The sequence below is a fragment of the Propithecus coquereli genome, unplaced genomic scaffold (genome assembly GCF_000956105.1).
Source record: "Propithecus coquereli isolate 6110/MARCELLA unplaced genomic scaffold, Pcoq_1.0 Scaffold39, whole genome shotgun sequence".
NCBI classification, from domain to species: domain Eukaryota; kingdom Metazoa; phylum Chordata; class Mammalia; order Primates; family Indriidae; genus Propithecus; species Propithecus coquereli.
The window spans coordinates 7,721,190-7,743,512 of NW_012149618.1; the positions used below are offsets into that span (position 1 = coordinate 7,721,190).

The 22,323-nt window shown below is 36.2% G+C and overlaps 1 protein-coding gene across 1 annotated transcript in view; it reads left to right on the forward strand.

Annotated features, from left to right (window-relative positions):
* The window catches only part of BIRC6 (baculoviral IAP repeat containing 6), a 262,303-nt gene that overhangs the window by 68,394 nt on the left and 171,586 nt on the right, over window positions 1–22,323 (forward strand). Inside the window, exons 11-22 of the mRNA XM_012652423.1 lie at window positions 3,682–3,831; window positions 6,412–6,637; window positions 8,223–8,383; window positions 10,130–10,219; window positions 10,692–10,823; window positions 13,419–13,597; window positions 14,599–14,732; window positions 15,332–15,493; window positions 15,591–15,722; window positions 16,730–16,827; window positions 19,177–19,324; window positions 20,168–20,301. Of these exons, the coding sequence (XP_012507877.1) occupies window positions 3,682–3,831; window positions 6,412–6,637; window positions 8,223–8,383; window positions 10,130–10,219; window positions 10,692–10,823; window positions 13,419–13,597; window positions 14,599–14,732; window positions 15,332–15,493; window positions 15,591–15,722; window positions 16,730–16,827; window positions 19,177–19,324; window positions 20,168–20,301 (1,746 nt within the window). The remainder of the gene's footprint in view (window positions 1–3,681; window positions 3,832–6,411; window positions 6,638–8,222; window positions 8,384–10,129; window positions 10,220–10,691; window positions 10,824–13,418; window positions 13,598–14,598; window positions 14,733–15,331; window positions 15,494–15,590; window positions 15,723–16,729; window positions 16,828–19,176; window positions 19,325–20,167; window positions 20,302–22,323) is intronic.

A 22,323-nucleotide genomic window follows, 5' to 3' on the forward strand; every position in this document is an offset into this window, starting at 1 on the left:
ATCTGATGACTGCGTGACGTGGTGTCTTCCTATTTGCATTGAATCTCCCTGGGGTCCATTGAGCTTCTTGTACCTGTGTATCTAGATTTTTAGCAAGGCCTGGAAAATTCTCCTCTATTAATTCTTCAAATAGCTTATCCAGCCCTTGAGTGTTTTCTTCTTCACCTTCCTATCACCCCCTATCACCCTCAGGTTCGGTGTTTTCACATAATCCCACATTTCTTTTAGGTTTATTTCTTTTATCTTAATTTTCTGCTCGATTTCTGTGACTGACTTATTTAACTGGAAGGAGTTGTCTTCAATCTCTGAGATTCTTTCTTCTGTTTGAGCTACCCTGTTCTTGAGGCTTTCCACTGTGTTTTGTAGTTCCCTGTGTAAGTCTTTTATTTCCAGGAGATCGGTTTGATTTTTCTTTAGTATTTCAATTTCTTTAGTGAATTTTTCTCCCAAATCCTGGATTTTTTTTGTGGTTTCTTTGTGTTGGTTATCCATTTTTTCTTGCATATCATTCAGTTTTCTTACAATCCGTGTTTGAAATTCTTCTGTCATTTTAGTGTTCTGAGTTTGGTTAATGTCCATTGCTGGGGAGCTGTTGTTCCTCTTTGGGGGTGTGCTTTCTGTTTGAGTCTTCATACTTCCAGAGTTCTTTCGCTGGTTCCTTCCCATCTGGATCAGTTGTCCCTTCTTGCCTTTAGATTTTTGTTTGGATAGTGACACGCCCTGTTTAGTCTCTGAGCCAGTAGGTGGTGTTTGTGGGTGAGATTCGACCACTCCCTTTATGATCAATCAGTAGGTGCAGTAAAAGGGTGTGCAGGATGACCTCCCTGTCAGTAAGTGGCACTTGCAGGGAGGAGCGAGCTGCAGTGCTGTTTTTGGGTCCTGTAGCTAGCTCTTATTCCTCCTAAGAGGCCCTCTTGTGCCTCCGGTGGTGGGTGGGGCCCTGGGATTTCCAGGTGTGTCCTTATTCTCCACCTCAGTGGGGACAGGACCTGGAGTGAGTCTGGTGGGGCTGGGTTGGGTAAGCCTGCCCTCAGGCTCCACGCTGCTGTTAGCAGGGGTCAGAAGTCTGCTCTTTGTTTCTGTGTAGAGCTGCTGGGAGGGGCTGAAATGGCTCCACTCAGCTGAAAGTCTGGGCTTGGGGGTGGGGCTGTCCAAAACCCGCACTCTGGAGCAGGTCTCACTCCCCTCCAATCTCCCCCTCTCCGTGTCCTCTCCCAAGCCTCTGCCAGCAAGTGGGACCTCAGGCCGATGGGTGGATCTCCCCTGGCTGTGTCGTGGGCCAGGAGGTTCCCTACCCAGGATCGCAGCCTGAGCTGGGTGCACAGCCCTCTTTCGGGAGGAGGGTTGCCGCTCCGGCATGCTGATCTGTCCCTGAAGGTGCACACTCCTCAGTAGGCTCTTTCACAGATCTCTCTTCTGTGCTCCGGGGCAGTGTGATCCTGACCTGGGTGTATGAGGTCTGGTCTGCAGGCCTGTCCTCTGGACCCTGGAGATCAATCCGGGACCCTGCCAGGGGGAGAGGCACTGGTCCCGAGTCACCTACAGGGTGCCCAAGCTGGATTGATTTCACTCCACCTCGGGATTTGCCCCACTCTCTGGAGTCCCCAGGCAAGCAGCACCTGGGAGGGCTGGCGGATAGGGAACTCTCAGTCTGAGTACCCCTCAGTCTGCTGTAGGGCCCCAAAAGGAAAGGTCCCGTTCCTTGGAGATGCCTCCGTGTGATGGCTAAATTGTCTCTCTGGGCGCCCACAGGTAGGGAGGGGGAAGGAGAGAATGGAGTACTACGGTGTCTGCCGATAGGGTCGGGTCTGCACCCGGGGAGGTGCCCCGACGGGGCTGGGAGTCCGGCGCTGAGTCTGCAAGAGGCCACTGCTCACTGGCGGCAGCCGTCTCTGGGCTGGTGTCGTTAGGTCTCTCCAGCCGCTCAGGAGCCACCAGCAGTCCAAGATGCAAGGGAGGGGGAAGTTAACCGCTCCACTTACCCTTGTCGCTGGTCTCCAAGCCTCTCGGGACCTTTCTCCTTCCAGTTCTCCTCCGCAACGTCTTCCCGTGGAGTCTCCTGTAGTTTCAGGCACCCTTCCTTCCAACCCTCACCCGATCTATGTTTCTCTGCTAGCTTATTTTTTTCTCTTTCTTCTAAAATTCGTCTTTTTTGCAGAGACAGACTGGCGGCTTTTCTCGTCCTCCATCTTGGCTCCTCCCCTTTTTTCTTTTTAAAAATTATTTCTATTTGTTTGTTGAGTCATTTGCACCATTCCTTCCTGTAATTCTTTATACTTAGTTTCCTGTTGTTCTGTAAAAATATTTACAATAACTTTGAAGTTTTTGTCTGCTAAATCTGACATCTGGAACACTCAGCCATTTTCTATTTTTTTTTTTTAAATCTTGAGCATATGTCACTCTTTGCATGGCTTGTAATGTTTTATTCATTTTCAGACATAACATAGAAACACTGGATTCACATCCCTTACCTGCACCCCCTGCCCCATTTGCTTTATTTGTTACCATGTGCAGCTGCTAATTTCTCTCCTCATCCACCTTCCCCCACCCCCCTTTCATTTTTAAGCCTTGTTTCTTACTTTGTTGCTTCTGTGTCATCGTGGCTTAGTATTAGCCAAAGATGGATAACTTGTGCCAGTAAGGCCATGTTCAAGTGTACTCTGGCTTTTATTTTCTATTGCACTCTTGCAAGTCTCTTCCAGGTAGGTACAGAGGTTAGTTGGTTGGGGATGTGTTGATTGCCTGGGCCCCCTCTGGTCTTTGCTGCACATGTGCATAGCCTCTGATCAAAGTGAGTTATGTGGAGAGTTTACCAAGCCACCTGTACTTCTCTCAGTTCTTGTAATTCTGTGCTAAATTCCTAGTATTTCTAGTGCTTTGCTTGCCCCAGACAGGATAGCAGATCTCCTTGTTCATTTCTCATTGAAATCACTGCTTTAAACTGAAAGCTCTCGAAATCAAATGAGCCCTCTCAGGAAGTGGCAGCAAATCTGCTTGTTTACACTGCTGGCCCTGTTCTGGTTGAATGACAGTTTTGTACAGCTTTATAGTGGCTTTCAGGAAGGGGATTTACCATCTTCCTCATTCTAGCATGCTGAAAATGAATTTCCAAATATTCTTGTTGGAATATAATATTAATCATTGCTTTTTTTGGTCCTTAATTATTTGCTAAGTTTGTTGTCAATTTTTTCCTGTGACAGATATGAAAACTGGAAATTTGAGTTGCTTGCATTGTGGGTTTTTAGAAAAATTAGGAATATTTGTTCAGTTCTGTTCCTGTTGGGATTAAGAGATTGGGGTATGGGTCCCAGTATAGCTTAGTGCATCAGTTTTCTCCTTTGTAAAATGGCCACAGTAGTAGTTCCTACCTCAAGAGTTTTTAATGAAGATTAAATGAATTAATTAAAGTGCTTAAAATAGTGTCCTATACATGGTACTACAGAAATACCTATTTTCACATGTTTATGAATTTGTCATTTTCTTCATTAAAATTGGTTTTCAGTTTGCAGTTACTTGGCAATTAAATTTCTGAACTCTAGGAAATAGCTCACTTTGATTGCCTTCCTCATCTGCCTTTGAAGTGATATTAAAATAAATTGTTTCTTAACTAAGTAGTATTGCATTTGAATATTTGAGTGTTTACTCATTTTACATTTATCTATGAAATTTACTACACTGTAGGTGGTGAGCTTCATTTTCTCCAAATTGGAGGAACCTGTGATGATATTGATGAAGCTGATATACTAGTGGATGGATCTCTTTCTAAAGGAATAGAACCATCTTCAGAAGGTTCCAAACCTCTATCAAATCCTTCAAGTCCTGGCATTTCAGGTATGATATTAAATTTTTAAATGATTTTTTAAAATGTGAATTCTTGTCATGTTAAGTTTTCTGAGTCTGTTTTGTGTACTTAATCATTATTGTATTTTTTATAATCAACTCTTGATTGCTTTGTTTTGGGAGTTCATTTCCTTGTTGAGATTCTTTTACTAGGCTTGTTACTGTATATTATTTTTCATTATTTTTCTAGTAGTTGGAAGATGTTGCAAACATATTAAAATAAGAAATGATTATCATCCTGTGGTAGATTAATCAATATTGGTGAAGCCACCTAAGAGATAAAAACATTATTTCAGCCATTAAGGAGCTTTTTTAATCTAGTTAGGGAGGAAAACAGTATATGAAAGGGAAGAGAATTCATTGAGTAAGTACAAAAAATTAGTGGACTGGCTAATATTATTAATACTACCACTGGAATTGAAAAGCTGAAAAAAAATTAACTCTCCCTGAGTGTATTGAGGTGGTACATTCACATTCACATTGCCCTGAATCTCCAGATAAGTTTGTTTTTACCTTTTTTCCCTACCCGTGTTCCATGTTGCCCTCCAGAGCTATGTTTTCAAAAAAAGTAATGAAGCATGTTACTCCCTGCTGAAAAATCATTATTTGCTTTGTATACTTCTATAAAATAATTCGAGATTACTTCTTAATCTCCAGAATGTGATTCAGTTTCATGCTCTTCATGTATCATAGTAGGCTCTCTTACCCCCACTCTTCACACCGACAGTTAGTCCTTCTGTGCTTCCATAGTGCTGTTATGTTTTACTCTGAGCACTTACCATATTTTATCCTCTGAACCTAGCATTTAAAAGTTTAATAAATCTTTAATGAAAAGTATGTTTAAACTCAAACATATTTGAAATATGAATAATTCTGAAAGTTATTACTTGATCTTTATGGACACTTGTATTTGGGCATTTGATCATTCTTCTTTGCACTAAAAGCAAACTTTTAGTGAATCACTAATACATGTTAACTTCAGTGATTTTTAGGGATTACTGTTATAATGTGTGGCAATCCTCATTACTTTATATGTCAAGCTTTCTCAACCTCAACACCAGATAATTTTTGTTGTGGGAGGACTGTCCTTTGTTGTTTAAGCAGCATCTCTGGCTTCTACCCATTGGATTTTAGTAGTATGCACAACTGTCCCCACAATGAAATATTTCCAAATAACTCGTTGGAGACAGACTCATCCTCCAGTTGAGATGTAATGATTTGCTCTAATTTATCAAGACTTCAATGTCTTGGTTAACTATACAACTTGGTATAAAAAGCTCACATTCTGAATATTTTCATATTTTGCAGGTTATTGATAGAGAAGAATTTTCATATAAAGTTCATAAAAATACTTTTTAGTAGAGAAAAGATGAATTAGCTTGTAAAGAACTAAATAATGTAAAGAAAGGATACTGGCATCATGCTATTATGTTTATGAACAATATTTAATACTCTTAATTGGATTTGAAAGGGCTAGAAAAAGATGTAGTTTGAAGTAAACTTGTAATAATTTTATGGAACTTGGTGTCATTTTTCTTTGTGAAAATATTCTAAACCTACCAGATTTCAAATTTCATATTTTAATCTTTTTTAAAAAAACTTATTTTTTTAAATTGAAACAACAACAGCTTCTCAGCTTTGTCAAATGTTAGATATCTCATAGATGTGACTGTATGTGTAGGATCTGTAAAAGAAACCTATTCTGTCTGAAGCAGGTTGTTACTCTTATAACACTGATATATACACAAGATATTCTTTATTACTACAGAAGTAGAAAAAAATAACTGTTTAATCTTTCTATTTGTAATTATTTGTCATCAATATAGCTTTTGATTATTTTTTAAAATTGGTTTTTTATTGATTCTGAAAGGGCATATGATATGTATTTGCTGATGTGTCTAGCATTTTGTTTTCTAAATAACAGGGCCTAAAAGTTAAATTTTTTTTTTTTTGAGATAGAGTTTTACTCTGTCACCTTGGCTAGAGTGCAGTGGTATCATCATAGCTCACTGCAACCACAAACTCCTGAGCTCAAGTGATCCTTTTACCTCAGCCTCCTCAGTAGCTGGGACTACAGGAACAGGCTGCCTGGCTAATTTTTTCTATATTTGGTAGAGATGATCTTGCTCTTGCTCTGGCTGGTCTGAAACTCCTGACCTCGACTGCCTTGGCCTCCCAGAGTCCTAGGATTATAGACAAGAGCCACCCTGCTGGGCCCTACATTGATCCGGTGTAAATTGGTTTGTGTTTTATCACCACTGCTTTTCTTGCCCCCATTAACTTAGGGCTAAAACTCAGTAAAACCTCTTCTCATGAGTTGCACTTGGGTTTCTCCAATAGTACTACACTAGCTATAATTTAAAATATTCAATGTGGATTTTCTTTTCTGTGATATTATTCAGTCAGTGCTGGTTACTTTAGTTGTATATAGATACGTGAGCCCACTTTATTAACTTTCAGGATATTTGGCAAGTGTTGCCATTTCATAGACAAAAAACATGAATTAAAACTTCATCACCATCTTCTCCTTTTTTTTAACCCGTTTCAAATACTACATCCACTGATGTTAAGGAGTTGAGTTATTGGTGGACCAGCCATTCACCCTTGAAATCTTGACATCTCTAGTGGAGCTAACCCGCTTTGAGACTTTGACTCCACGGTTTTCAGCAACTGTTCCTCCATGCTGGGTAGAAGTTCAGCAAGAACAGCAGCAAAGGCGGCATCCTCAACATTTGCATCAGCAACACCATGGAGATGCTGCTCAACATACTAGAACTTGGAAACTACAGACTGACAGGTAAAACATTTCCCCTAGATATTTAATTTTAAGTCCATATTATATATTTGTTAGAGACAACATAGCATTCCTAGGTTTACTACTGTTTATCTTAACTTTTGCATTTTAATAACTTTATTCCTTCCATTTGTCATCTTGATTTTGGAAATTTTTATATTCTCAGTTGTAGGATAAAATAGTGAGAGTAGTAGTCTACCATTGCATTTAGTTCGATTACTTAGTCCACGAATTTATTTAACAAATACTTAAATGCTTGTTTTATAAAAGCAGGCACTCTTGTAGGCACTAGTGATATGACTCTTTTGGAATTTACATTCTGGTGGTGATAGACAGTAAACAGATACATAATATAATTTGCCATATGGTCATAAAAGCTATGAGGCATATTAAACTGGAGTGTGGCAATAGAGTATAGTTGTTAGGCGTGTAATTCTATGTAAGTGTGAGAGAGTGAATGAAAGAGAGAAAATGTGTATTTTTTTTTTATATAAGGGGACTGAGAAAGGCCTCCATGGATATTCTAATTCAGAGGCAAGAGCAAGTACAAAGACCCTGAAGAGTGTGTTTTATGAGTTCTAGGAAAAGAAAGACCATTATTGTTGGAGTGCAGTAAATGTAGGGGAAAGTTGTAGGAGGTGAGGTCGAAAGAGGTGGCTAGGGGCCAGGTAGTGTTTTTATAGGATGTAGCAGAAGACTTTCATGCTGCACGGAATGGGAAGGTGTTAGAGGGTTTTGAATACAGAGTAATGTTATGATTCATGCTTTAGAAGGATTACTGTGACTTCTGTGTTGAGAATTATAGTGGTTGTGGTGGTGGAGGGCAGTGATAGAAGCAAGCATTCTAGTTTGGTTGCTATTGTGGTAATCCAGGTATAATGCTGATGGTACCTTGGATCATTGTGTTAGTGATGGAAGTAGCGAAAAGAGTGGTTGGATTCTAGATATAAGTTGGAAGTATAAGGAATGGAATTTGCTGATGTATTGAACACACTGTGAGAGAAGAGTCAAGGGTGACTCTAAGGTTTTGGCTTGAGCCACTGAAAAATGAAATTTTTGTTCACTGGGATTTGGGAGTGTGTAATCAAGAAGTTTGGTTTTTTTCATGATGAGTTTGAGATGTCTGGTAGACATTTGGATATAAACCTTAAATTTAGTGGAGTAGTTTGGTTTGGGGATTTTCATTTTCCAACATACAGGTAGAATTTAAAACCCAAGAATGAATATATATAAGAAATACAATTAGTTTTTGTTTTAAAATGAAGTTTCTGGGACCCCACTCATAGGTCTAGGGTGGGGCCCAGGAATCTGTAGGTAATTCTGAGGTGTGATAGTCCACACTCTGAGGAACAAGTGTTTATTGGTATGTACAAGTCTCAACACAGGTGTAGATTCCTAAAGTAAAATCATTCATTACTCTACATTTAACATTGTGAGCTACTTATTTTCTCTCTTGATCCCATTGAGAAACATTAAGTTTTATTGTAAGCTACGAGTCAAAAAGCCGTAAAGATGATATTAATGATAATATGATTAAGGCTGAAGAAAGATTTTTGCTTTATTTAGCATTTTTCCTTTCATTTGACAGCAACAGCTGGGATGAACATGTATTCGAATTGGTACTACCCAAAGCTTGCATGGTTGGACATGTGGACTTCAAATTTGTTTTGAACTCAAACATCACCAGTATTCCACAGATACAAGTGACACTGCTGAAAAATAAAGCTCCTGGCTTAGGGAAAGTCAATGGTAAGAACGGGTCAAAATTTATGTTTGAAAATTTTATCTCATTTCTTAAAAATACTAATTTTCAACTTGGCTGTCTAGGTTTGATGTACCATCATCCTGCCCCCATCGCTATTTGCCTGCTCTTTGTTTTGTGATTTTATTTAGAAAAGTAACTCAGAGAACTTTTCAGAGCTTATGAGTAACCCGGTAATGTTCAGAATTACATGAATTTGAATAATCATGCTTTTTGGGAAATGGGATTAGTTCCTTTTTGAATTAGTTTCACTTTTAGTATTACTGCCTTCATGCATTTCTTTTTCTAAGAAGAGACTTGATTGTGAAAAGAACTGTCGTGAAAGTTACATACTCTTTTAAGGTTAACAATGAAACCAACATTTCATGTAATGCTGGAAATACATGCATTTTTATTTATCGACAAGTTCAGATTTTCATATACTGAGTTATTAAAATAGATTGTATACATTTAGCATGTTCGGAATGAGATGTTCCATCTCATTGTTTTCTTTTTAATAGGTTAGTTTAAAAGGCTAGTAATGGCCGGGCGCGGTGGCTCACGCCTGTAATCCTAGCTCTCTGGGAGGCTGAGGCGGGTGGATTGTTTGAGCTCAGGAGTTCGAAACCAGCCTGAGCAAGAGCGAGACCCTGTCTCTACTAAAAAAATAGAAAGAAATTAATTGGGCAACTAAAAATATATAGAAAAAATTAGCCGGACATGGTGGCACATGCCTGTAGTCCCAGCTACTCGGGAGGCTGGGGCAGGAGGATCGCTTGAGCCCAGGAGTTTGAGGTTGCTGTGAGCAAGGATGACACCACCATGGCACTCTAGCCTGAGCAACACAGTGAGACTCTGTCTCAAAAAAAATAAAAAAATAAAAGGCTAGCAATAATTTCAGGGTAAAATGGCAAATTAACACCAGGATTTCAAGCATTGAAATCTGAAGAATTTCCTGTGTCAAATATTACATAAACATTTGGCCCTCTGTATCTGTGGATTCAGCATCTGAGTATTCAATCAACCACAGATTGAAAATATTTGGGGGAAAAAACCCAATAAAAAATAACAATATAACAATAAAAAACAATACAAATAAACAATATAATAACAACGATGTAGCATTTACATTGTATTAGGTATTATGAGTAATCTAGAGATGATTTAAAGTATATGGGAGAATGCGGGTATGTTCTTTGCAACCACTGTGCCATTTTATATAAGGGACTTGAGCATCCATGGATTTTGGTATCCTTGCGGGGGGCGTCTTAAAACTAATTTCCCACAGATACCAAGGGATGACTGTATATGTGTGTGTGTGCGTGTGCGTGTGCGTGTGTGTGTGTGTGTGTGTATTCTTTTGGATCATGACAGATTTTGAATTGAGTCTAGGACTTAGCCTTTGGTGTATTTAAAACTCTGCAGGTGCTTGTACTGTATGGCCTAGGGTAAGAACTTTTAGTTTATTGCCAACAAATTATTTCTTCACATGACTATCTTATTACCATTAAAAGAGAGAAGTATATCAAACTTCAAGAGTGCATCAAACTCTTGAAATTAAATCAAATTTGCTTCCTCTCCTGATGACCATTTTGGAGCATCTGTGATGAAAATCATAGTAGTTCCCCAAGTTAACAGAAATTATAGAGTTTTAGGCACATAAATCATTGATATTAAGCAAAATTAAGTTTACTAATATTTTTATCCTCTAGAAACAGCAGTAGATAGGCAGATCACCTTTCCTTTGTCTCCAGCTCTTAACATTGAAGTGGAACAAAATGGGAAACCGTCCCTGATTGATTTGAATGAAGAAATGCAGCACATGGATGTAGAGGAATCACAGTGTGAGTTAAATTACAGAGCTGTTGTCCATGACAGTAAAAGGAGTAGTGATCTGAATGCATCATGTTGGGCAAAGATTTCCTTATGGCTTGCAAAAACTTGGTTTTAAGAACATGATTAAAAAATAACCTAATTCTGCTTTGGCTATATGCTTTAACTTTCAGCTCATCTTTGTGAACACAGCTGCGCTAATACTTGCATTCTTGTTTTTTAATTCCTTGGAATTTGAAATCAAATCATGGTTTTATAAATTTTTTGAAAATCAAGGTGAAATGTAAAATAATATGGGAATAGAAAGCAAGATAATAGATAATAGTTCCTTAGCATGGCAATGAATTCTTATTTGAGCACATTCTAAGTATGGTATTTTGTATGGTGACGTTATCTGAAAATAGGATGGATATTTGCTAACTATATATTACACTTAAAAAGAACAAACTGATTTAAAAGAAAAATGTGTATTTTTTTTCCTAGGTCTTAGATTATGTCCATTTTTAGAAGATCATAAAGAAGACATTCTGTGTGGGCCAGTGTGGCTTGCTAGTGGCCTTGATCTATCAGGGCATGCTGGGATGCTGACGCTGACAAGCCCCAAACTTGTTAAAGGTGAAGTACTGTATTTTATAAAACTAGAATAAATAATACCACAGTTACAAAAGAGATTTTTAAGAAAACTGATCTAAAAAAAATAAGATACTGGTTTGTTTGGGACTTTCATTAGAAATTCCATCAGTTTCCTATTAGCTGAGGTCATTTCCACTCATAGTAACTGTATGATTATCTATCCTACCTTTTGTGTCAGAGGACTCAGTGTTTTTTGAAAAGCATAAAGAAATGACTACAGGGTGACTTAATGCGACATAACAGAGCTCTTCAAAGTAAGCAGACGTTTTATCATTTATACCTTTCCCATCACTTGAGTCCCATGTCTTCAGAGTTTTGTTGTATATTGTTATATATATATCTTCCTTTAAAAGAGAGGTTTTATAGAAGAGCTTTGATAGTATCAGATACAATTATTTGAGTGTCATAAATAAATGCAGATTATAAGGAATGTATATTTAAAAATGATTGGCTATTATATGGATAATAAATAGAAATATCAGTAGTAGGACTTTTTTAGTTTTTTTATCCTGGGGGTGAATTAAGGAAACCAACAAACAAAATGCCTAGCTCAGTTGTTCAAGAAATTGGAGTGGGTTGGTACAGAGATCCTTTCCCAAACCAAGAAAAAACTGACTACCAAAACAAATTTGTATGCGTTCTCTTTATAATGTTTGTCCACATTCACACATTTACATTTAGTTGCAGACATAATGCAGGTCGAGTATTCTTTAACTGAAATGGTTGTGACCAGAAGTGTTTTAGATTTCATATTTTTTTCAGATTTTGGAATATTTGCAGTATACTTAACCGGTTCAGCACCCCTAATCCAAAAAATCCCAAATCTAGAATGCTCCAGTGAACATTTCCTTTGAGCATCATGTTGGTACCCAAAGAGTTTCAGATTCTGGACATTTTGAATTTTCAGATGAGGGGTACTCAGCCTGTATATATGCAGGTTTTATTGTGCTTTCTTGACTATATCTTATTAATTCATTAAGTTTTTGAAAACCTGTGATGTGTTAGGCTTCATACTGGGATACAGTGGTGAGCAAAAACTTATAAATCTCTTCTTGTATTGTTTAGGATATTTTGGTTTTGTTTAATGAGAGTGTGAAACTTAAATTTTTATGTGAAAATAAAAATGTTGGTTTTGATAAAATGGGGAACAGAATTACACAACATTTGACTGGAAACCTTAATAATGTAAAAGTGTTAATTTTCTTAGAATTTACTAAGATTTATTTTTTTTCTCATCATATTCCCTCAAAAATCTTTGGAACTAGAGAAGACGATGGCTAAATTTTTATGGAAGAGTAAAAGGGGGTGAGATGTGCCAAAGAAATTTTGAAATGGAAGATTGAGAGGGAGAGTCTGATCAGATACTATAACACAGAATAGTACAGCAAAGAGTGTAACAGTGTAGTGCTAGCACAGTAGGCAGGTAGACAATTGGAAAACAACAAAGGTAGGATTCACAATTGTGAAAAGATTTAATACCTGCTAAAGCAGCAGTAGACTGGTGTTTTGCTGGCAGATGTATTAATTAGAGGGAATTTTTAGAATATATTTTACATGTAGATTGTATAGTATGATCTACATTTAGTTAAAACAAGGTAAAACACATTGTAGCAATAATAATTATGTGAGGACTTTCTTTGTGCCAAGCACAAAGTGTTTTAGTAACTCTGAGGTAGGTACTATTATTCTCATTTTATATTTGAAGAAGCTGAATCACAGAGATGATAATTTGTCACATGCCTAATAAATGGCAGAGCCATTATTCAAACCCAGCTAGTGATGCCAAAGCCTGTGTTTTTTTCCCTGTTAATCCTGTAATGCTACGTGTGTATGTCCATGTATGTTTTCATAAGAAATCTAGGTGGAGGCACATAATGATACCATAATTATCTGTGGGTGGTACCTTAGTGACAATTTTTTTTTTGGAGATAAAATCGTGTTCTTTCGCCCAGGCTAGAGTGCTGTGGTGTCAGCATAACTCACAGCAACCTCAAATTCCTGGCCTCAAGCCTCCTGCCTCAGCCTCCCAAGTAGCTGGGACTACAGGTGCATGCCACCATGCCTGGATAATTTTTTCTATTTTTAGTTGCCTCGCTAATTTTTTCTGTATTTTTTTTAGTAGAGATGGGGTCTCGCTCTTTCTGAGACTGGTCTTGAACTCCTGACCTCAAGCGATCCTCCTCCCTTGGACTCCCAGAGTGCTAGGATTACAGGCGTGAGCCACTGTGCCCGACCCCTTAATGACAATTGTATATTCTTTTTTGTAATTTTTTTTTGGTAGTTCACAAAATTTCTACCATTAAAATGAATAATGCCATTGGGGAGAAACATGCTAAATGTTTATAAAAATTAGTAAAAAATTTCTAACTTATACTATTCATATAACTCCAGTGCTCTTTGTTTTTTGCTACTAATATTCGAAGGTTGTCAAACCACATTATACTCAAACAGTATAACTTGAAAGTTCTGGCCTAGAGTACTTTCTGTGGAGGTGATTATTTAGCTTGCTCTATGATGATGAAAAACAGCTGACCCTTTTGGTGATTCAATTTGTCCTATTCTATGCTGCTTCTCTAGGTATGGCGGGAGGAAAATATCGTTCGTTTTTAATCCATGTCAAGGCAGTGAATGAAAGAGGAACAGACGAGATTTGTAATGGTGGTATACGTCCTGTAGTAAGACTTCCATCCCTAAAACACCATAGTAACAAAGGTTACTCACTTGCTTCACTCTTGGCAAAAGTTGCAGCAGGCAAGGTATGAAATTGTCATTTTGAACAATAACAGTACTGTTTTAAACATTGTAGATCAGATTTGACATACTGTGGAAGTACTGTGACCCTTCATTGATGTTTTACTTGACACTTGGTTTGTATTTTTTCCTTGCAGTGACTTAGGAAAAATATAATCAAGAGGAAAATGTTTTGAATTAACTTTAGGCAAATTACCTACCTTTTATAAAGTGTACTCAGTAGGGAGTAATTGTTAACTTAGTACTTCCCTTTATAATTATTTTAGACCATAATACTTATTTCCTTAGGTTTGAGAGTTTTTTCCTATGCCCTTTACTAGTAACTCACAACTTTTTTTTTGACGGGGGGTGGTGGTGGAGATAAATTTGGGAGGATGCAGAAAGATAAGTTGGGAGGTAATTGTAGAGATATGTCCTAATCTTCATGGTTGATTTCCTACAACTAGCTGTGTACCATGCAGCTCTTCGTAATTTTCTGATCTTGGATTTTCCTGAACTCTGGAGGTTTTGTTTCTCTATCATTATTCATAATAGCAGCAATATCAGTAACACCAATCATCTTATATTTGTATAGGTCTTCCAATTTTTCAAGGACTTCTGTGTACTTTATCTGATTTAATCCTCAAAATAACTCTGAGGTAGGCAGAGCAGGTGCTGTTATCTCCATGTTTTTATATTGAAAGTGAGTGAACCTTAGCAATTGGGGAGCTGGCATATCTCATAGTTTATAAGTGCTATAGCTGGGAATTAGACTCAGGACTTTGGATTTATAATCTTTAATCATTGGGTTATTACCTTTAAAATAGTGACTATGTCTTTCTTTTTTTTTCCCTCTATTATAATTCTGGGGAAAAATCATTTACTGAATATGAGGGTAATAGCTATCATTTAATTTGAGATTTATGTCTTGATAGTCATATTTGATTATTTTCCTTTATTTTATAACTTTACTAGTAATTTAGTTTTGTTTGGTTGTTTATTCAGTTATTTATTTTTGTATGTTTAGGAAAAATCATCTAATGTTAAGAATGAAAATACAAGTGGCACACGTAAATCTGAAAACCTCCGGGGCTGTGACTTACTTCAAGAGGTCTCAGTCACCATTCGAAGGTTTAAGAAAACTTCAATTTCTAAGGAAAGGTAATCTCATTTCATTTTCCTGCTATTACAGTTATAAAACTACAAAAGATACCAACAGACACACAAATTTAAGAATCTAACTTTTACCTCAAAATTTTTGTTTGCTTTCCATTTCTCTTAAGAAATTACAATCTCAGTGAGGATATGAATTGTCTTTCTACCTCATTGGTTTATTCTTGGTATATGTACAGTGCTTGTTATATACCAGGAATAGATGAGGAAAGAGATAACTATGATTTGAAGGTATACTCGGCTTGATGTGGTGATACAGGCTATAGTCCCAGGCTGAGGCTGGGGTGTGAGGATTGCTTGGACGCAGGAGTTTGAGTCCAGCCTGGACAACATAGTGAGACTCCATCTCTTAAAAAAAAAATGTGAAGTTATACTCATTCTTTGTCAGATTATAACACATTGTAAACTCCATTTCTTTTAAAATGGTCTACAAAGTACTCCATATATATTATTTTAAAAACTTAAAAAATGTAATTGTGATATTTATGATTTAAAATGAAACATTACGTGATCAATCAGGTTGTGACAGCTTTAGTTTAATTGTTCTGTTTTGATTGGTATTGTATCTATATTTTCTTTTTCTGTAGAGTGCAACGATGTGCCATGTTACAGTTTTCAGAATTTCATGAGAAGCTTCTTAACACTCTCTGTAGAAAAGTAGATGATGGCCAAATCACAGAACATGCCCAGAGCCTTGTGTTGGATACTCTCTGTTGGTTAGCTGGAGTACATTCAAATGGACCTGGAAGGTTAATAATTAAGATTTTGCTTATCATTGATGATTGCCTTTTGGATGTCATGATTGAAACTTCAAGATGAGTCTAAATGTCTGCTGTTGTTTTGCAGTTCAAAGGAAGGAAATGAGAGTCTACTTTCAAAAACACGAAAATGTCTTTCAGACATCGTACGCGTTTGCTTCTTTGAGGCAGGACGAAGTATAGCCCATAAGTGTGCCCGATTTCTAGCCTTGTGCATTAGGTTGGTGTGTTTTTAAGTTGAAAGCATACTTTGTAGGTGCACCTGTAGTTTAGTGGGTGATACCTTGTCTACAATGTAATTATAGTTGAATATATGTATAATTTTAGAGAAATACAAAAGTAGATGAGGTTTATTGAAATTCTAAGCAAGAATTTTGGGTTCTAAGGGCAAAATGTCATGTTAAATAAGCCTATTAATAAAATAAGCCTACTAAGCCTTTCTACCTATTAGCGCTATGGTAAGGGGAACTCTTCCCTCACTTTTACTCCTGTTGTCCCTGATTATCCTTTTCTTCCCCTGAAGCTGTGTTCCCTGTTGTATACAAATCTGACTGGTCTTTTTGTAACATTGCACAGGTCATTTTCTCTAAACCCTGAAACTTGAACTACAGTAGTCCCTCCTTATCCACAGGGTATATATGTTCCAAGACCCCCTAGTGGATGCCTGAAACCGTGGATAGTACCAAACCCTATATATACTGTTGTTTTTTCCCTGTACACACATACTCATGGTAAAGTTTAATTTATAAATTAGGCACAGTAAAAGATTAATGGTAACTAATAATAGAGCAATTACAACAATATACTATAATAAAAAATTATGCGAATGTTGTATCTCTGTGAAAATAATCTTATTGTACTGTCCTCACCTATTTTCAGCTCACACCTGACATTAGGTAACTGAAACTGGAATTTGAAACTGCAGATAAGGGTCTCTACTCTCTATTGTATTTAGGAAATGTTTAAGAGCTAATGGTTAATATTGACTGTACCTGCTTGTTAGACCTTTTTAGTAAAGATAATGGTTGACCACATAAGAAAACAGTTAAAAAGATGCTTAATCTAATCAGTTCCTTCTCTCTTTTGGTATGTCTATAGGGCTTCAAGGGAGATTTTTCTTATAATCAATGTAAATACATTTAAAAAATTTTTAAGTACTACAGGTTTATGGTTGAATTTAGACCTTGAGAAATGTCATTAAAATTTTTCTTTTTAACATTTTTTCAGTAATGGCAAGTGTGACCCATGTCAACCAGGATTTGGATCTGTTTTGTTGAAGGCCTTACTTGATAATATGTCATTTTTACCTGCAGCAGCAACTGGTGGTATGTAAAATTAGTTTAATCACAAATAGCTGTCATAATAGAGAATATCTCACACATACACTTAGGATTATAACATAATTTTTCTCTATTATTATTCCCTTTTTGTTCCTGTACCTTATCTGTATTTTTTTAGAGAGATTGATAAAAGTTGGTTGGGTGGGCATATACTCTGTTCAATAATATTCCTGGGTAAAAGTTAGCAGGACAGTTAAGTAAATATCAGATCATTTCATAACATTTTTCTGTATTTCATTAAACTCATTCAGTTGTTTGGTTGTTTATTGATTATAGATCAGATGTCACAAACTAAAATGCCAGCAAGTGCCAAGGAGTATGACATAAGTAAGATGGTCTGGGTATCATTGCACATGTATATATTATATGTGATTGATAGGGACCATGGAAAACTGGAGTTTCCTAAAAGTGACCAATGGTTTTTTTACTCCTTAAAAACTCTGTAGAAATGCCTTTCAAGAATGAATGTAGTTGAAGGCAGAGAGTAGAATGATAGTTACCAGAGAGGCTGGGAAAGGGGGGTGGCGAGGGGAACGAAGAGAGGTAGATTAAAAAGGACATACATGTGATTAGATAAAAGTAATAAGTTCTAGTGTTCAGTAGCACAATAGGGTGACTATAGCTAATAATAATTTATTGTATATTTAAAAATAACTAGAAGAGGCTAGACATGGTAGCTCGTGCCTACAATCCCAGCACTTTGGGAGGCTGAAGTGGGAGGATCACTTGAGCCCAGGAGTTCAGGATGTGTCTGGGCAATGTAGTGAGACCCATCTCTACAAGAAATAAAAAAATTAGCTGGGTATGATGGTGTGCACCTGTAGTCCCAGCTACTTGGGAGGCCGAGGCAGGAGGATTGCTTGATCCCAGGACTTTGAGGCTTCACTGAACTTTGATGGCATCACTGTACTCCAGCCTGAACGAAACCCCATCTCAAAAAAAAAAGCTAGAGGAAAAGATTTGAAATGTTCCCAACACAATGAAATGATAAATGTTTGAGGTGATGGATCTCCTAAAAATCCTGATTTGATCATTACACATTGTGTGCATGTATCAGAATATCACATGTACCCCATAAATATGTGTAATTATTATGTATCAGTAAAAGAATGTTGTTATCAAGCAGGAATTTACAAGGCAAAGCAATTCCCCAAAGTAGTACATGTATAAGAGAATGAAAATTTAAAACAAATTTTACGCTTTCCACTATTTCTTGTTGTTACTGTGAAGGGCTACTTATTTGGCCTTTTATACTTAATGTTTTTTTGTAGACATTTCTCACAATCTTCTGTTTTATAAATAACTGACTCATTCAATAAGTTGCCTCAATGAGATATATATTTCATAAGGATTTGATCTTTGTGGTAAACTAGAAAAAATGCTTGCTCAAAGTTACTTGATAAATGATTGGTATAGCATTACCCTAATTTAGATAAAGAGTCTTTATATTTACTTGAACATATTTTGGATAAAACTGTTGACTTTTCCATAGAGTAGAATGTTTTAGACTCAGTTGCTCACTGTAGCAGTCTCTGATGTTTAGAACAATTTCTCTTGATAGCTTTAAAGGTAGGATGCTTAAATTATGGGGTGTACTTAGTTGTTAGACATCAAAAGTTTTATAAAATTAAAATATGCCATCATGATCATCTTTTTAAAAAAATTTTATGCTTTCACTGAACCATGTGAGATGCAATAATTTTATTTATTTTTTTCACTGAACCATATGAAATGCAAATGACCATCTTTTAAGCCATATTGGTTTATATCCAACTGGCAGTATAGAATAATTACAGGATGTCCCCAAAGTCGCCATATATAGGGAAAATGGGAAATCGTAGCTAAATGTACCTTTACATTTTGGTACACTTTGTATATTTCACTCACTTGCTATTCATATATTACATTCAGTGTACTTTTTAGAAGCTCACTGCCATCCAGTGTTTTTGAAAATTTTATTGCAATGGAACAGCATTTTAGGAAGGGTAGCCTGAATGACCTGTAATCTCTTTACTTTTTCAGCTATTCTGAAATGTCCCTCAGAGTCATCTAAAATTATTTTACATGTTAATATCTATGTTGACTTGATAAGCCTCTCAAAAGATATGTTTGAAATTCTTAGTTTAAGATTATGCCTTGGGGTGTAGTTTATATTATCAGTATCCTCTGTGATCCCTGCAAAAACTTGGTTCTTCTTTGTAAGTTGCCCTTAAAGATTTTTCCAGAAAAAGGTCTCTTTCTAGCAAAAGGAGTTACACTGATAAATATGTGATCTTAAATTCTCCTTGTTAGAGAAAAGGGGGAAAAATCCCCATTTCTTTTTGTTGTTTCCAGGTTCTGTCTATTGGTATTTTGTCTTACTGAATTACGTTAAAGATGAAGATTTAGCTGGGTGCAGTACAGCTTGTGCATCTTTGCTTACTGCCGTGTCCAGACAGTTACAGCACAGGCTAACACCACTGGAGGCTTTACTACAAACAAGGTATTTTAGTATATGTAATGACTAATAATAGACCTTTCCGGGTATGTTACCACTTTTGTACAAAACTGTTATTTAATATATATGTTGGTGATGCTGTTTTTCTTGCAAAAAGATGTTTACTTTATGCTTTACCTTTTACCAAACGATATTAGCGTGAGGTTTTCTTTTCCCCAATTTTCTCTGAAATTATTCCCTTTAACAGTTTGAGAAGTCCTGAAGCTGGTTATTGAGAGGGCTGATTATATTTACTTCTTAAAAGTGGTATTTCTTGCTAAGGGAAGAAGAATTTAATGTGGTTTTTTTATTTTTTGTTATAGCTTTATAGGTGGAATTATGTAAATTACTTACAGCCCTTAACTAGTGTTTCTTCCATCTGCTGGTTATGTTTTTCAAACTTTAATGTGATGAATTAAGAAAAGGTTAGATTTGAGTTCTTAGTGATGGTCAACATTTGAAGTAAGCTATTCCTTTACTTAGAGCAGTGATTTTTCTAACCTTTTTAGATTAGAAATTTTTATTTCGATGAAATTTACTCCAAGCAAGCTACTATGTCATTGTAGTGATTGAGGGGAGAGAGGATGCCTGATAATCTCTTACTTGCTTCGGCATGCAGGTTCATTAGCTACCAGCTTACTGAACTCAACATTTGTTGAGTCTCTGGACAGTGTCTTTTGGAGTATAGCTTGTAGGGAACAGAGTTGAGATTCACTGAATTTGATGGTTTAAATCTGGTTAGTGTCTCCCTCTGCCCTGTAAGTCAAATTGCTTTTGAAACTAAGTAAATAGGTACTTTATTAATTAGGCAGCTGAAAGGAAAATTATTTACATTATTTTATTTTTCAGATATGGATTGTATAGCTCACCATTTGATCCAGTCCTCTTTGATTTGGAGATGAGTGGCTCTTCTTGTAAAAATGTATATAACAGCAGCATTGGTGTCCAGTCAGATGAAATTGATTTATCAGAAGTCCTTTCAGGTAGTGGTTTTTTTTATTAAAGGAATTTCTGAATGTTACATCTTAGATTTAAATTACCATTGACTTAATAGGTTGTAATTACTATATTTGTCTTTAGAGAACTAAAATTCTTTAGAACTTAACATCTATGAATCATTAAATTGTTTGATGTCTTAACTTTCCCTTTCACCCTCAGAAAGACCTCCGGTACGTTAGTTATCTTTGAAATGGTTGTGAATTTGTTTTATTGTGTTTGTTTTTCATTGTATGTCAATGCAATTTAATGGTCATAAGAGACTATTTAAAATTGATTTATTTGTTGTAGCCTTTTCAGTTTTATTTGCTGTACCTTTGCTATCTCTGTAAAGTTAAAGAACATTATTTCATATTTCAAAAATATAAAATTGATATATACTTACTGTAATAAGCAAGGATGTAGAAAGAAAAAATAATTTTCTCCTGAGCTAAGCTTTTACATGTTATGTGTATCCTATATCTTCTGAAGAATGTGCTTTTAGGATTACATGTATAAAATTATTTGTATAATCTTTTCAAGTGCTAGAATTTGATGTTTACTATTAGTAGATAAAACAATGACCCTTTTGTTTATTTTCTTCCCTGTAATTGCACTTCTTCGAAGTATTGCTAGTAAGCCAAAATGTTAGCACATTTATTTGCAAACATGTTAGTTAAGATAATTACTACATTAAATATAAGTAAATTTTGGAAGTTAAGCTCAGTTTTGTTTAATGTAAATTATGAATTGCGAAGAAAGCAAAACAAAAATCAAATGTAGAAATATAAATAAAATATAAAATGCTTCAACTCCAACCTTTCTACCCTCTTTATATTACCATTGTTAACTAGATGTTTTAGCTGTTTAGACTTGTTTGCTACACATATTCTTTAATATTTTTAATGAGAGATCATATTACACACACTGGTCTACTTTTGTAATGACTTATCCTGCCTTGAATATATGTATTATCACTCTATTTGAAGACTTGGGCTCTGATTGCTCTGTGACCATCTCACCATCTTCTGTCTTCTCTATCCAAGTGACACATCAATTAGGCCATTGCAATTTATGATTAGAACTCAGAGGAGAGGCTAGAACTAGAGATAAAGATACCTTCGGTATACAGTAAGACAGAATGAGACCCCTTAGTGAGTTTATAAGAAAAAGACCACAAGTTTCAGTCCAAGCGCTGCGGTAGTCAATTTTGCAAATGCTCAGTAAAAAGTCCCAGCACAAAGGACTTAGAAGTCATGATATATCTCCATATGAATGTCTTATCATCTTGTTATTCATTCATCCTTCTGCAGCATTCCTTTCTTCAGTTAATGACATGAGTGGCACAAGATAGAAATTTGAATGTCATCCTTGATACCTGTATCTTTCTTATCCTCCACATTGAGGCTATCACCAGATCCCACCTATTTTTCTACCAGTGTATATAGGTGTTCCTCAATATCTGTGGGGGGTTGATTCCAGGAACCCCTGAGGATACCAAAATCTGTGGATGCTCAAGTCCCTTATATAAAATGATATGGTGTAGTATTTGCATATATCCTCCTGTATACTTTAAATCATTTCTAGATTACTTAAAAGATATAATACAATGTAAATGCTATGTGAATAGTTGTTATACTCTGTTATTTAGAGAATGACAAAAAAAGTCTGTACCTGTTCAGTACAGATAAAACCAACCTTTCGTTCCCCTTAATATTTTCGATCTGTAGTTGGTTGAATCCATGGATGCTGAACCCATGGATGCAGAGGGCCAACTGTATTTCAGATCTGCTCATTCTGTTACCTCCCATGATCACATGATGACAGTCCAAGTCACAGTCATCTCGAACCTGGACTATAGTAATAGTTTCAAACTGGTCTTTCTTCATGTTTTCTTGCTTCACTTCGATATATTCTCCACATTGCAGTAACCATGATCTTTTTTGAATGCAAACAATCGCTTCTTTCCTTAAGATATTTTTCACGTCTTCCCATTACTCTAAAGTTCAAAGTCTCTAATATAGCATATA